Raw genomic sequence first — 12,214 nt, forward strand, 5'->3', positions numbered from 1 at the left:
CAGAAATCCTTGGTTTCGAGCAATGGCTTGTGTGCTTGTTTGAGCCTATGACAAATCTAGGAATTAAAAGCTTCCCACATGTGAAAGCCACTCCATTTTTCCACTCATTTCCACTCCGTTTTAGTGGTGACATTAGTGTGTGTATCCCCACTTTATGACTGGACTCTGTAATGCCAAAAGTAAAGCAGAGGAACCACGTCTCTGACGGATTGCTGCCTATAGCAAGAGAAAACAGTGAATTACTCTCATTGCTTCCAAATGCCTTGCTAAAAACACATGCTTGATCATACAACTTGCATGATACACTTATGATGCTACAAGTTCTGTGGAACCATTCGAGGAAGCTTATTTTTAGTTTTAAAAATGATATAAAAACATTATCTAGGGAAGAAAATGTATTAATCATCCATCCTAGAAAGAGGAGAAAACAATACTTGCCCTGAACCTTATGTACCCGGAGTGTGAATCTGGAGTTGAATTCCTCCTAATTGATTAAAAGAAAAGCCATGACTTTCTTTTCATTCCATGATCAAAGACATTCATGCCTTCATTAGCACAGATTACAGATGGGAATAAAGCAGATGCCTTAAATACATCCTGCCAGAGCACTTGCCAAGTACAGTTTCCTTGGTTTAACTCCACCTGATGCCAAATTGGCTAGGAAAATGCCGTAGTCTTTCTCTTGAGGTTGTTATCAGTAGTTTACTTTGAATCCTTTGTATTGCTCCATCAAAAATCCTCTGCCTGAGTCACCACTCACATGTCACAGCATTCCCGTTGGCTACTGGAGGCCTGCTGGGCAGATACTGTACATTTTACTACAGTAGTTACCCGAATGATAACAAGAACTTGCGTTAGGAACCCAACTGAGCAAACATGCAAAAGCTACTCACTGGGACTGGATGTTCTCACCTCTGCTTGTGGACCATTCTTCCAACAGAACCAGTGTATCCCATTTTGCAGAAAGATGTCGGATTTAGGATTCCTACCTTGAAGACATCACCAGAGGGAGCACAGAGCGAGGACTCACCGCTGTGCAAATAAAGCCTTATTTCCTCTCCCAGCAAAGGGCTGGAAGTATTCCTTGGTGCTTAAAGATCTCTTGAACCTTGGGAACTAGAAGTCTGGAGACCAGGAGAAACAATGCTCTGAAAAGCAAACATGACCTTGCCTGTGAAACAAAACTTGATTGCCCAATAGGGCCTCCTTGATGTCTGAAAGAACAAGTTTGTTGTCACCCACACATGTGTTTGCCAAGGCAGAAAGAAATCTCATTTTCCTACCTTACAAGCAATAGTAGTGTTCTGAAAATGCCCAACAACAGAACCACAGAATCCCAGCCTGGTTTGGGTTGAAGGGACCTTAAAGCTCATCCAGTTCCAACCCCCTGCCACGGGCAGGGACACCTTCCACTAGAGCAGGTTGCTCCAAGCCCCTGTGTCCAACCTGGCCTTGAACACTGCCAGGGATGGGGCAGCCACAGCTTCTCTGGGAAAAGTCTGTGCCAGCGCCTCAGCACCCTCACAGGGAAGAACTTCTGCCTCAGAGCTCATCTCAATCTCCCCTCTGGCAGGTTAAAGCCATTCCCCTTGGCCTGTCCCTACAGGCCCTTGTCCAAAGCCCCTCTCCAGGTTTCCTGGAGCCCCTTTAGGCCCTGGAGCTGCTCTAAGGTCTCCCCTTCAGGAGCCTTCTCTTCTCCAGGCTGAACCAGCCCAGCTCTCCCAGCCCTCCTCTCTCTCCAGCTGCATAGGAGAGATGGAGAAGAAATAAAGGCAAAGCAAAACCAAAAAGGAATGGATAGTTATGTTTTTGAATTCTTTTGGATTTATGCAGCTAAAATCTGGCCTGAGAAATCCACTGGAAAACATGGGGTCATTCTTGGCTCTTAAGACATTACTATATAGGAGATTAATAATGAGGGAGGCATATGTGACATGCTAGTGAGACTGTAACATCACACTTTTATGTATTTATGAGATCAGTGAAAATAACTGATGAGGCAAGCACACATCCAGGCAGGTCAGTGTTCTAAGAGAACTCCCTCTGTGGGAAAAGGGTTGAGCTATTTCAGTGGAGACAGAACTGTGCTGAGCCTGAGAACCTCTGCAAATCTGAATTTCAAGCACTAACTGGTCCCTTTTTGGCTCTATATTCGTTTCCCTCCTCAACAGCTACATTCGCGTTCGCCTAAGAAAATAACACAACCCAAAAGATCCAGCACTTGCATTGCAAAATCTTGTTCCCTCTTACACCACACAACAGAGAAATGAGGGTTTTGTTGTACCTCTTTTGGTCACTGATTACAAATACAGCAATTAAATACAGCTAATCTTTGTGTTCCAAACACAGATGTCATTCACTTATGTTAGTCTCCGTATTCCAAATGCCTCGTTTCTCTCTTCCAAACCTGCAGCTTCCCTCCAGCAAGCGAGGTTGTAGCAAGGACAGAATTTACAGGCAAGTTATGCAAAGCTGAAATGTTCTCAGGGTGACGTTTTACAGCCCTTTAGAGCTCCATACATAGTATTTTACTGTGTACTCAAAGAGCATTTATTTACACACACGTCTGAGGTTTTCTGTCAAGTTTAAAGTTCAGGCTTTTCTCATCTAATTTGTCCAAGATGGATGGCCTCAATTTTTTTGCCTTTGGAAAACCAATGCTGTTACACTGTTCCCAATTCTTCCTCCAAAGCAAAACTTGGGTGTTGGCAGCTCCTCCAGAACCTCAAATCCTGCCAGACAGAAATGAAAATGCTTTTATTAGAAGGAAGTCATTTTATTCGCCTCTTGGAGAACCCTTTGCAAACCATTCCTTATTCGTCTGGAAAACTTGCAAGGCAGTTACTCTGAGTTTATAGGACTGTATTGTTACACTGCACCACTGCTTTATACAGCTGAAAGCCTTCCATGGATAATAAAACTCTTAGCTGGCTGACTCACACAAATTAATGGCAGAAAAGATGGGAATTTGCCAGTAGTTTTAGTTCCCCAGAAGAGATGGTTGGTTTACATCCACACTTGAGGTTCAGGCCTCAGGCATGAGATTCAGGAGCTAAGTGGCATGGAAAAAACCCTTAGGAAGGTCACTGAGGAGGTGACACCAAAGATCATGGTCAGAGACGTGCCAGTTTGTGTAAACATGGGTAACAGTGGTGTCCTGATTTCAAAGCCATCAGATGGGTGAACTGGAGCTGGTAATAAAGGACCAAAGGAGAAGTATCACCCAGGTCTACACTTCCCCAGTGCAACTAGGCTGAAATCCTCGTCCTCCAAAGTATAACAAAACCTGTCCTCCCTCAGCATGTTGGCACTGGCAAACCTGAGCTCTAATCCCTGTGGAAAACAGAGGGAAGACAGGCTGAAGCATTGACTAGTCGCTTTACCTTGTCTACCCCTGATCTGAAAGAGTCAATATGCTAACACAGCCATTATCATTTACTCATCCTTGAACACCCATACATTGGCAGATGGTTGTGTTCAGCTGCTTACCTTCTCTGAACTCGTTCAACAGCTCCTCCTTGGTCCAGTTGCAAGATGTGATGAGGAAAAAGCCCTCTGGTTTCAACACAGTGCACAGGGATCTCACGTACTGCTTCCTCTTTGCCGCCGCGTTATCAGGATTGAGGCTTATGGCATCAAAAGTCCCCTTGTCAATACAAATCTGGAATCCTGACAGCTCAGCTGATGGAGCCAGGAAGTCTTCCACCTAAACCAGAAGTCTGCAACTGTGAAAACAATCTTCTACTCAGGAGCTCCTGAATCTTTAATGCAAACAGTGTAAAATACAAAGCCTCAAACCTGACAATAGGTGTGCTTAGCAAAGGGTAACTCACAGGCTTACAATGCCACGTCAGCTTCTTTCTTCTCTATGTATGATGGGATGATCTATTTGTTGTAAAGCCTGTGTATGTACCTGTCCATCTAAAACTCAAACTAACACACTTGAAGTGCATTCTTTAAATCATTATCCCTGGTTTCCCAGGTGCTGCATGCTGGGTGCTGTACAAATAGAGAAGAATAGACAGGGCTGCTACAAAGAGGTTACAACTGGTGTACAAGAACAGAGACAGACACAGGTCCAGAGCTGGAGGGTAAAACAGCACAGCAGAGAGAGCTCGGGATGAAAGGCAGTCACAGAATCATGGGATGGCTCAGGTTGGATGGAATCTCTGATCCTACCCCCTGCTCCAGCAGGGATTCCCAAACTTCCTGCTGCAAAGCGACTGGTAGGGATTCTATCACCTCAGGATTTCAGCCTCTATCTCAGATGTGACATTCAGAACGTAGCAGCTAAAATAGAGAACTTGCCAAATGTTGCCTGTAGAAGCAGGGAAATCTTGTCAGCCCTCATGACTGTTACAGACAGCCAAAGAAAAGGACCAACAATCTTCTTGTAAACAGAGATTTATTAGGTTAGAGTTCTCTCACAAATGACTGTCAAAAGACATCACTAATATAAAACACTGAGTACATCTGAGTAGCAATTTGGTTGTTTAATCTTGCGTTCAATTGCTTTCTATTTCCTCACTTAACTTTCTCTCTGAACTTACCTTTAATTTAATGCTGGACATCCCTTCTTTCTCTCTTACTTTTTCTGACAGCTGTATTGCAGAAGGAGAGTAATCAATCCCTGTGAGATTCGTGTAGCCAGACTTTGCCTGGACAGAAGCAGAGAATCTCGATCAGTGTGCTAGCAATATTTTTACCCAACAAATGTATTCCCTATCTATAATCCATCTCATTTCAACAGCATCCTGGCCTGGCTCAGCACCAGTGTGGCAGCAGGGCCAGGGCAGTGACTGTCCCCCTGTGCTGGGCACTGGTGAGGCTGCACCTCGAATCCTGTGTCAGTTCTGGGCCCCTCACTGCAAGAGAGACACTGAGGTGCTGGAGCGGGGCCAGAGAAGGGCAATGGAACTGGTGCAGGGCCTGGAGCACAAGTGTGATGGGGAACGGCTGAGGGACCTGGGGGGGTTTAGTCTGGAGAAGAGAAGGCTCAGGGGGGACCTTATCGCTCTCTGCAACTGCCTGACAGGACGACGGAGCCAGGAGGGGGCTGGGCTCTGCTCCCAAGGAACAAGGGATGGGACAAGAGGAAACGGCCTCAAGCTGCACCAGGGCAGGTTTAGGTGGAGATGAGGAACAATTCCTTCCCCAGAGGGTGCTCAGGCATTGGAACAGGCTGCCCAGGGCAGGGCTGGAGTCACCATCCCTGCAAGTGTTCACACCCCGTGTAGCCGAGGCCTCAGTGCCATGGGTTAGTGGTGGCCTTGGCAGTGCTGGGGAACCATTGGACTTGATGATGACCCTGATTGATTCTATGATTCTCCTCCTCTTAATGACTGAAAAAACCCCTCTTTTACTCATTTTTATCCCTGTTACCATTACAAGAGCTAAACAGCTGGGGGAATGAGCTCAAGTAACTCCATTCTGCCTAATACCTCCTCAAAAGAACTGTTGACTGAAAGCTAGCTTATGTCAACAAGTGGAAAACTGAGCAGAACTGTGAAAAGGAATACCCTGGAGGGGAGCAGGCTCTATTATCTGCACCAAAAGTAACCTAGAAACCAGGAATTTCCAATGAGGAGAACATGTGCTAATGCCAGATGCTTCAAAATCAGAAGAAAAACTTCTCTGACACGTAACATCTGAGATTGAGCAATTACTTGGTTTCTAACTCAAATGGTAAGAGCCAAAATATGTAACCCATTTTATCAGTACAGAAACCCACTGCAAAAACTTTACATGTTTCTAATTATTCATGCTAATGCCTATTTGAATGCAATCATTTGCATGCTACAAGCTCTTTGTATCAGCAACTTTCAGGCAGGTTATGCACTACATAAAAGAGCACACAGAGGCTTTCTGTTAATGTAACTTCAGAGCAGATAATGATAACCCAGTTCAGCAAACTCAGGCAGTGAGATCCCAACAACCCTTGTGCAAAGCAGGTGGGAAGGTGGCAATGACACGTTTTCACCCTGAGGTAGAAGCTGAAGGGACTAGATCTGGGTATCATGTGTGTCAGTGGGTCTGGCTGGATGCAAAGCTAACAGGAAGAGCTCTGATCTTACGGCCAGCTGCAGACAGTAACAGCAGAGAGAAGGAGGAAGCTCAGGTTTGGTTTGGTTGTAAACAATACATAGACTTTAATTAGCACTAAGCAATCAGTTTCTACTTATTCCAAAGGCTGATACCTCAACAGCAATGAAAACTGCAAGAGTTTAACAGCCCTTCCTCCTTCCCACAGCCCTTCACCCTGTGTGAGCTCAGTGCTCACCAGCTGTTCTTAACTGAGGACTAATTTCAGCTGAACACAAAGATCTTGTTGTTTGCAGTTGATGAACAACAGAGGATTGCTCAGGCTTCTGCCCACGTTCCTCCCCAGAGCAAACCAAGCTTCCTGAGATGCCTGTGCTGAAGACTTGGGGGTGGAAGAGGAGTTCCCACAACAGCTCCTCTGTTGGAAAAGGAAGAGCTTGAGTCACTTCAGGGAGTTCCCATTCACTCCTATAGTCTCCTGGGCAGAGAAGGAAAGTTTAAGGATAAACAACATTAAATGCTGCTAAACCTGCATGGCCTGACTATGGAGGGACAGGAAGGGATCATTCACTCAAGTGCCAAACGTGACCACGCTGCATCCTGCAACTGGACTCCTGTCCTGAAGGTGCTATTTATAAACACTCTTCTGCTATTTCTAACAGATTAAATAGCAGGAGGGAGTTTGCAGTGTGATCAGCACTGCCCCATAGATTCCCAGACTGGTTTGGGTTGAAGGGACCTTAAAGCTCATCCACTTCCACGCCCCTGCCACGGGCAGGGACACCTTCCACTAGAGCAGGTTGCTCCAAGCCCCTGTGTCCAACCTGGCCTTGAACACTGCCAGGGATGGGACAGCCACAGCTTCTCCGGGAAAAGTCTGTGCCAGCGCCTCAGCACCCTCACAGGGAAGAGCTTCTGCCTTAGATCCAACCTGAACTTCCCCTGTTTCAGTTTGAACCCATCACCCCATGTCCTATCACTACAGGCCCTCTCCAGCATCCTTGTAGCCCCCTTCAGATATTGAAGACTGCTGTGTGAAAGCAGCCCGTGGTGCTGCCAGGTAGACACCCTCACTTGGGTGTTGAATACTATTCACTGAGAGAAGTTTTTCAATACTGTTTGCCCCCACAATACTCAGGGTGTAAAAAAAGAGAAGGTCAGAGCTCTGCGTGGCAGCAGCATTTCCTTAGAAGAGCTGGAATTTTTGGAAGGCAAAAGCATTAAGTCAGCAGTGCAGCCTACCAGATCGCTGATGTGGACAGGGGTAGGACCATGGTCTGGTGAACCTATAACCACAGCACAGGGTTTCACTTGCATATCTGAGACCCTCAAAGCAAGCAGAAAGAAGAGAAGGAACCTCCAGCAGCCTTTCTCTTGGAGCTTACAGCTGGGCACATCCCTTCAGGGAGCAGGTAGAAGACACTTAGCAGTGTGCTGGATGTTCTGCCTTCTAGCTGGCAACTGGGGCCAGTTTATACAGGACACAACAGTCTTTCTTATTTTCATTTTATTTATTGCCTGCTTTTCAGATGGCTCTTCTGCCTCCTTTTTGTGCAGTATTCCCTGCTGGATCTGACAGTGTCTCACCTGGACCTACCTGCATTTAATGTCCTTTTCTTACTGTCCTCCAGTTTGTACTGTTAGTAGCATTCAGGGTCCAGTGCTCCCCAACAAACTGTACTCTACAGCACCTCTGCCTGTTCTGACCATGGTCTAATTCATCCTTCATTCCTCAAGCATCTGCCTTTGAGAGAGGTGCTGCTAATGCCCTCCATGGCTGAACTCTGGCTGCCTTTTCCAGTACTGCCATTTCTAGCACATTAGCAAGTCCAGCTCCAAAGGCAGAACTGTTCTACAGCAGCTGAAGTGCTTGCCAAGAGAGTCCCAACATGGCTTTCAAAGCCTAGCAGCTAACACATGAAAATACTCCTTTTACATCCACTAAGAGAGGGACATCCTGAATTATTTAGCACCAATAAACAATGTGATTTTTTTGAAGCCATTTTTCAGATGGGAACCGGACTGAAAATTTCCTATTAAAGCAATCACATATTTTGAGATGCTTAATGTAAGGAGGAGGGTGCTCTCATGGCCGTTTAATAGTTTTTAAAAGCTAACAGGCTGTCATGTTCCCATTACAGAGTGAAAATCAATTTCAGGTTTGCAAGTGGGGCCAGTATAAAGCTGAAGGCTTATAAATTAGATTTTTCTGTTGGATGTTTCAGCAATGATAGAGCTGACAAGCACTGCATTTAGCAATCCCTGATGAAGAGTCCCTCCCCAGCATCCTTGTAGCCCCTTCAGACACTGGAAGCTGCTCTGAGGTCTCCACGCAGCTTCTCTTCTCCAGGCTGAACAGCCCCAACTTTCTCAGCCTGTCTTCATACGGGAGGTGCTCCAGCCCCTGCTCATCCTCGTGGCCTCCTCTGGCCTTGCTCCAACAGCTCCATGTCCTTCTTATGTTGAGGACACCAGAACTGTACGCAGTACTCCAAGTGAGGTCTCACAAGAGCAGAGCAGAGGGGCAGGATCACCTCCTTCGACCTGCTGGTCACGCTTCTTTTGATGCAGCCCAGGATACGGTTGGCTTTCTGGGCTGCAAGCACACACTGCCGGCTCATGTTAAGCTTCTCGTCAACCAGCACCCCCAAGTCCTTCTCCGCAGGGCTGCTCTGAATCTCTTCTCTGCCCAGCCTGTAGCAGTGCCTGGGATTGCCCCGACCCAGGTGTAGGACCTTACACTTGGCTTGGTTAAACTTCATGAGGTTGGCATCGGCCACCTCACAAGCGTGTCCAGGTCCCTCTGGAATCACTGTTACTTGGCTCATTTCTCTTAATGAGATGAGCAGTTTCTACTTCTGATGATACAACTTCTGTGCTGCAGTGGAGCAGCCAGTCCCCATAAAGGCTTTAAACTCTTAAAAAAATCATAGTTTTTGTTAAAATATTCCATTATGAACTCGACTTTGACTTCCAGCCCTTTCCATTTCTACAGTAACTAATGGAGCCAGTGGAAAATGTAGAACGGAGACTGCAACAGAATGAGAGCTCCTCCCTTTACCAACTCCTCTGAGTATTAGACCAAAGTGATTAATCAAGAATAGGAAAAAAATAGGAACTCCCAAACACATTGTATCAGCACAACAACAACATGACAACACCTCAGAACATGCCCAGGAAGGGGTTTCACCCTGTTGGATATGGACACGTCTTGAAAAGAAGTCATTTTTAGGTCATTTATAACGAAACCCCCTTCATTTTAACCACTTTTTACATTGATAATGAGTGTTATTGTCAGAACTGAGTGTGGAGAAAGGGTCTGGTTTTGCACACGAGAGTACTTTATGGATTAGTCAACTTAATCTCCTTGTCTGGGGGTATTTTACACAACAGCAAGAAATGCATTTTAAGTGTAGGAAAATAGAAAGGTAAAGTTAAAATAAGGGATACTCAGGTTGATTGATTTAAAGAAATACTGTAAATTTTGAAATCTGAAGTACTGACACTCTGGGCAGCACCGAGAAAGGACAAGTTTGAGCACGTCTAGGGAAAAAAGCAGGTATTTCCATTTGGGAGAACAACAGACAAGTTCTGTTCCCAGTCTGCACCCCCTAACAGCACTGCTGGTTCAAGGGGTTACACACCTTGTCCTCCAGGCTGTTTGAGAACCCCTTGTCTTTGTGACAGGGTGTTCTTTAAGGCATATCAACAGCACTAAGTTAATTTCACTCATACTCTTAAACCAAATGACAATCTAAAACCTGATGCACAGTAACCAGTGTTCTGTTAAGGGGAAAAGAACACAGTATGTTTTACTTTAGGTTGCCTGCTTACTGGTTTCCACCTAAGTTACAGCTTGCCATGATTACTACTGCCACTTGCTAGTGCTGTATTTAAACTACTCCATTTGGAGCACCAATTCTGCATCAAAAGCATAAAGTTTGCAATATACCAACCAATTCAATCAGTAAAACACCATTTCCAGTTCCAATGTCAAGCACAGGGCTGTCAAGAGGGACCTTTTGCTTTTCCAGCCATCTGATGATGCGCGTCATGCTTTCCTCTCCAAACCTATGAAAAACAAGGGCTCAGGTAACTCATACTGCAAATACGTACAAAAGGCACAGCAATTTCATCACTCCCTCCCTCCAGCTTCTGCAAAGCACCTCTTACTGAAGCACTTGGGTAACAACTGTCATAGCTCCATGTCTGCTTTGTATAAATTAATTGCATGGCCCTAAAACACCAAGCCCAGGTAGGTTTAGATTAGATATTAGGAAGATATTCGTCCCTGTGAGGGTGCTGAGGTGCTGGCACAGGGTGCCCAGAGAAGCTGTGGCTGCCCCATCCCTGGCAGTGTTCAAGGCCAGGTTGGACACAGGGGCTTGGAGCAACCTGCTCTAGTGGAAGGTGTCCCTGCCCGTGGCAGGGGGTTGGAGCTGGATGAGCTTTAAGGTCCCTTCGACACAAACCAGTTTAGGATTCTATATATTCAAAAAGGTGGCAGCAGCAGCAACTTGTGCAGTTAAACCTGAGCTCAGGGATAAAAAGCACATTGTCAGTAACATACACCACAACCACCAGGTCCCACTCTGCATAATGACAGCTGTCCATGTCAAACTGAGAAATCACCATTGCAAAAGCAGGCAAGAGAGGAACTGGTGGCTTCAAGATTAAAACTCCCCACCATTTTCCCAACACCCAGAACTATTCAGTACCAAAAGAAAAAAGAAAACAAAGAAAAAAGAACCAGTGCAATCTTGCTGCAAAAGAACAAGAGTTCATTGTATAACAGGATTGCAGATGTGGAAAGGTGCTCATAATAAGGCTACACTATTTTTGTTTCATTGTGCATCTGGAATGCCAAAGGATCTTTCAGGCACGAGGAGCTCATATTAGACAGTCTTGGCTTTTTGATTAACTAAATATTCAGAGAAGTGATTCATTTTTGTAAATTCTATTCCATTCATCATCGTATTGTCATTTATGTAATCACAAAATGATTTACAAAGTCAAGATTTTTTCCAATTTCTGAACCAATTTTAAGACATCAGACTGACTCGCTGTGTTTTTGCAATGTCTACATTTATACAGAAATAACAGAAACACTCTATTTTAATTAATCTACTTATTTTAAGAACTAAGGTAGTTATATTATTTACCAAACTTCCCCGGCATCTCCGATGTCCTGAAAAGTTTGCAGCTCTCTGTCATAGGCAGCATCCCAGCTGGAATCGGGGGGGGAGAAAGGAGACGATATTGCAGTGAATACTGGAAAAGGTTTAGATGAAGGAGGGGAAGGAAGGGCGAGAGGCTGTATCCATGCGGCAATGCCACTTATTGTCCCATCCGTATGGATTAACTGCCGGGGACAGGCTGGGTGCAAACACGGAGCTGGAGATGCACTGAGGGGAACCGAGGGTTATGGAGCGAGTGTCCCGGGCAGCGCTACCGGGTTGTGGGGTGACGGAACCCGCCCGCCCCATCGCCCGCCCCACTCACTGCTCTCTGGTGCCCAGCACCGAGGGGCTGAACGGCTCCTCCGCGGCCGCCGGCCCCGCCATCCCCGGCCCCGCTCCGCGCTGCGGCCGAGCCATAGAGAGCAGCCGTGAGAGGACCGGGTGGCGCCGCTCTGGCGCCTGGAGGACCGGTGCTGGCTGCCCCGCGGGCGGAGCTGGTCCCTCAGAACAACCCGGGTGTTCCGAAGGGGGTTTATAAGGGAGGGTGAAGCTCGGAATGACGGGGTTTTGGTGGTTGCAGCCCGTATGGGTCACCTGAAATGAGCGCAGTGTTTTTATTTGAAGGGTTATATGCAAATTAAAACCCTTATTGAAAGGGTTTATGTCATGGAGAGCCATGAGGATGCTGCGAGGGCTGGAGCAGCTCTGCTCTGGAGCCAGGCTGAGAGAGCTGGGCTGGGTCAGCCTGGAGAAGAGAAGGCTCCTGAAGGGGAGACCTTAGAACAGCTCCAGTGCCTAAAGGGGCTCCAGGAAACCTGGAGAGGGGCTTTGGACAAGGGCCTGTAGGGACAGGCCAAGGGGAATGGCTTTAACCTGCCAGAGGGGAGATTGAGATGAGCTCTGAGGCAGAAGTTCTTCCCTGTGAGGGTGCTGAGGCGCTGGCACAGGGTGCCCAGAGAAGCTGTGGCTGCCCCATCCCTGGCAGTGTTCAA

At 46.5% G+C, this 12,214-nt stretch overlaps 1 protein-coding gene across 1 annotated transcript; it reads right to left on the reverse strand.

Moving 5' to 3' along the window:
• Window positions 1-1,930: 1,930 nt before the first annotated feature.
• On the reverse strand, window positions 1,931-11,655 carry EEF1AKMT2 (EEF1A lysine methyltransferase 2). The gene is made up of 6 exons (XM_030485651.1): window positions 11,545-11,655; window positions 11,205-11,270; window positions 9,999-10,113; window positions 4,551-4,658; window positions 3,490-3,706; window positions 1,931-2,732 (listed from the first exon to the last, which is right to left on the reverse strand). Exons 1-6 carry the CDS (start codon window positions 11,637-11,639, stop codon window positions 2,632-2,634), a joined length of 702 nt encoding a protein of 233 aa, XP_030341511.1. The 5' UTR covers window positions 11,640-11,655; the 3' UTR covers window positions 1,931-2,631.
• Window positions 11,656-12,214: the final 559 nt, after the last annotated feature.

This window comes from Strigops habroptila, chromosome 5, assembly GCF_004027225.2.
Source record: "Strigops habroptila isolate Jane chromosome 5, bStrHab1.2.pri, whole genome shotgun sequence".
In the NCBI taxonomy this organism is placed as follows: Eukaryota; Metazoa; Chordata; class Aves; order Psittaciformes; family Psittacidae; genus Strigops; species Strigops habroptila.

Bases quoted from the DNA above. Each gene is read 5' to 3' on its own strand.
- EEF1AKMT2 (XM_030485651.1), bottom strand. From the start codon at position 11,639: ATGGCTCGGCCGCAGCGCGGAGCGGGGCCGGGGATGGCGGGGCCGGCG. The intron at 10,114-11,204 runs GTAAATAATATA...TGTTTTTCATAG, and splicing joins GGAGATGCCGGGGAAGTTTG to GTTTGGAGAGGAAAGCATGA. The intron at 3,707-4,550 runs GTAAGTTCAGAG...CTTCTGGTTTAG, and splicing joins TGTCCAGCATTAAATTAAAG to GTGGAAGACTTCCTGGCTCC.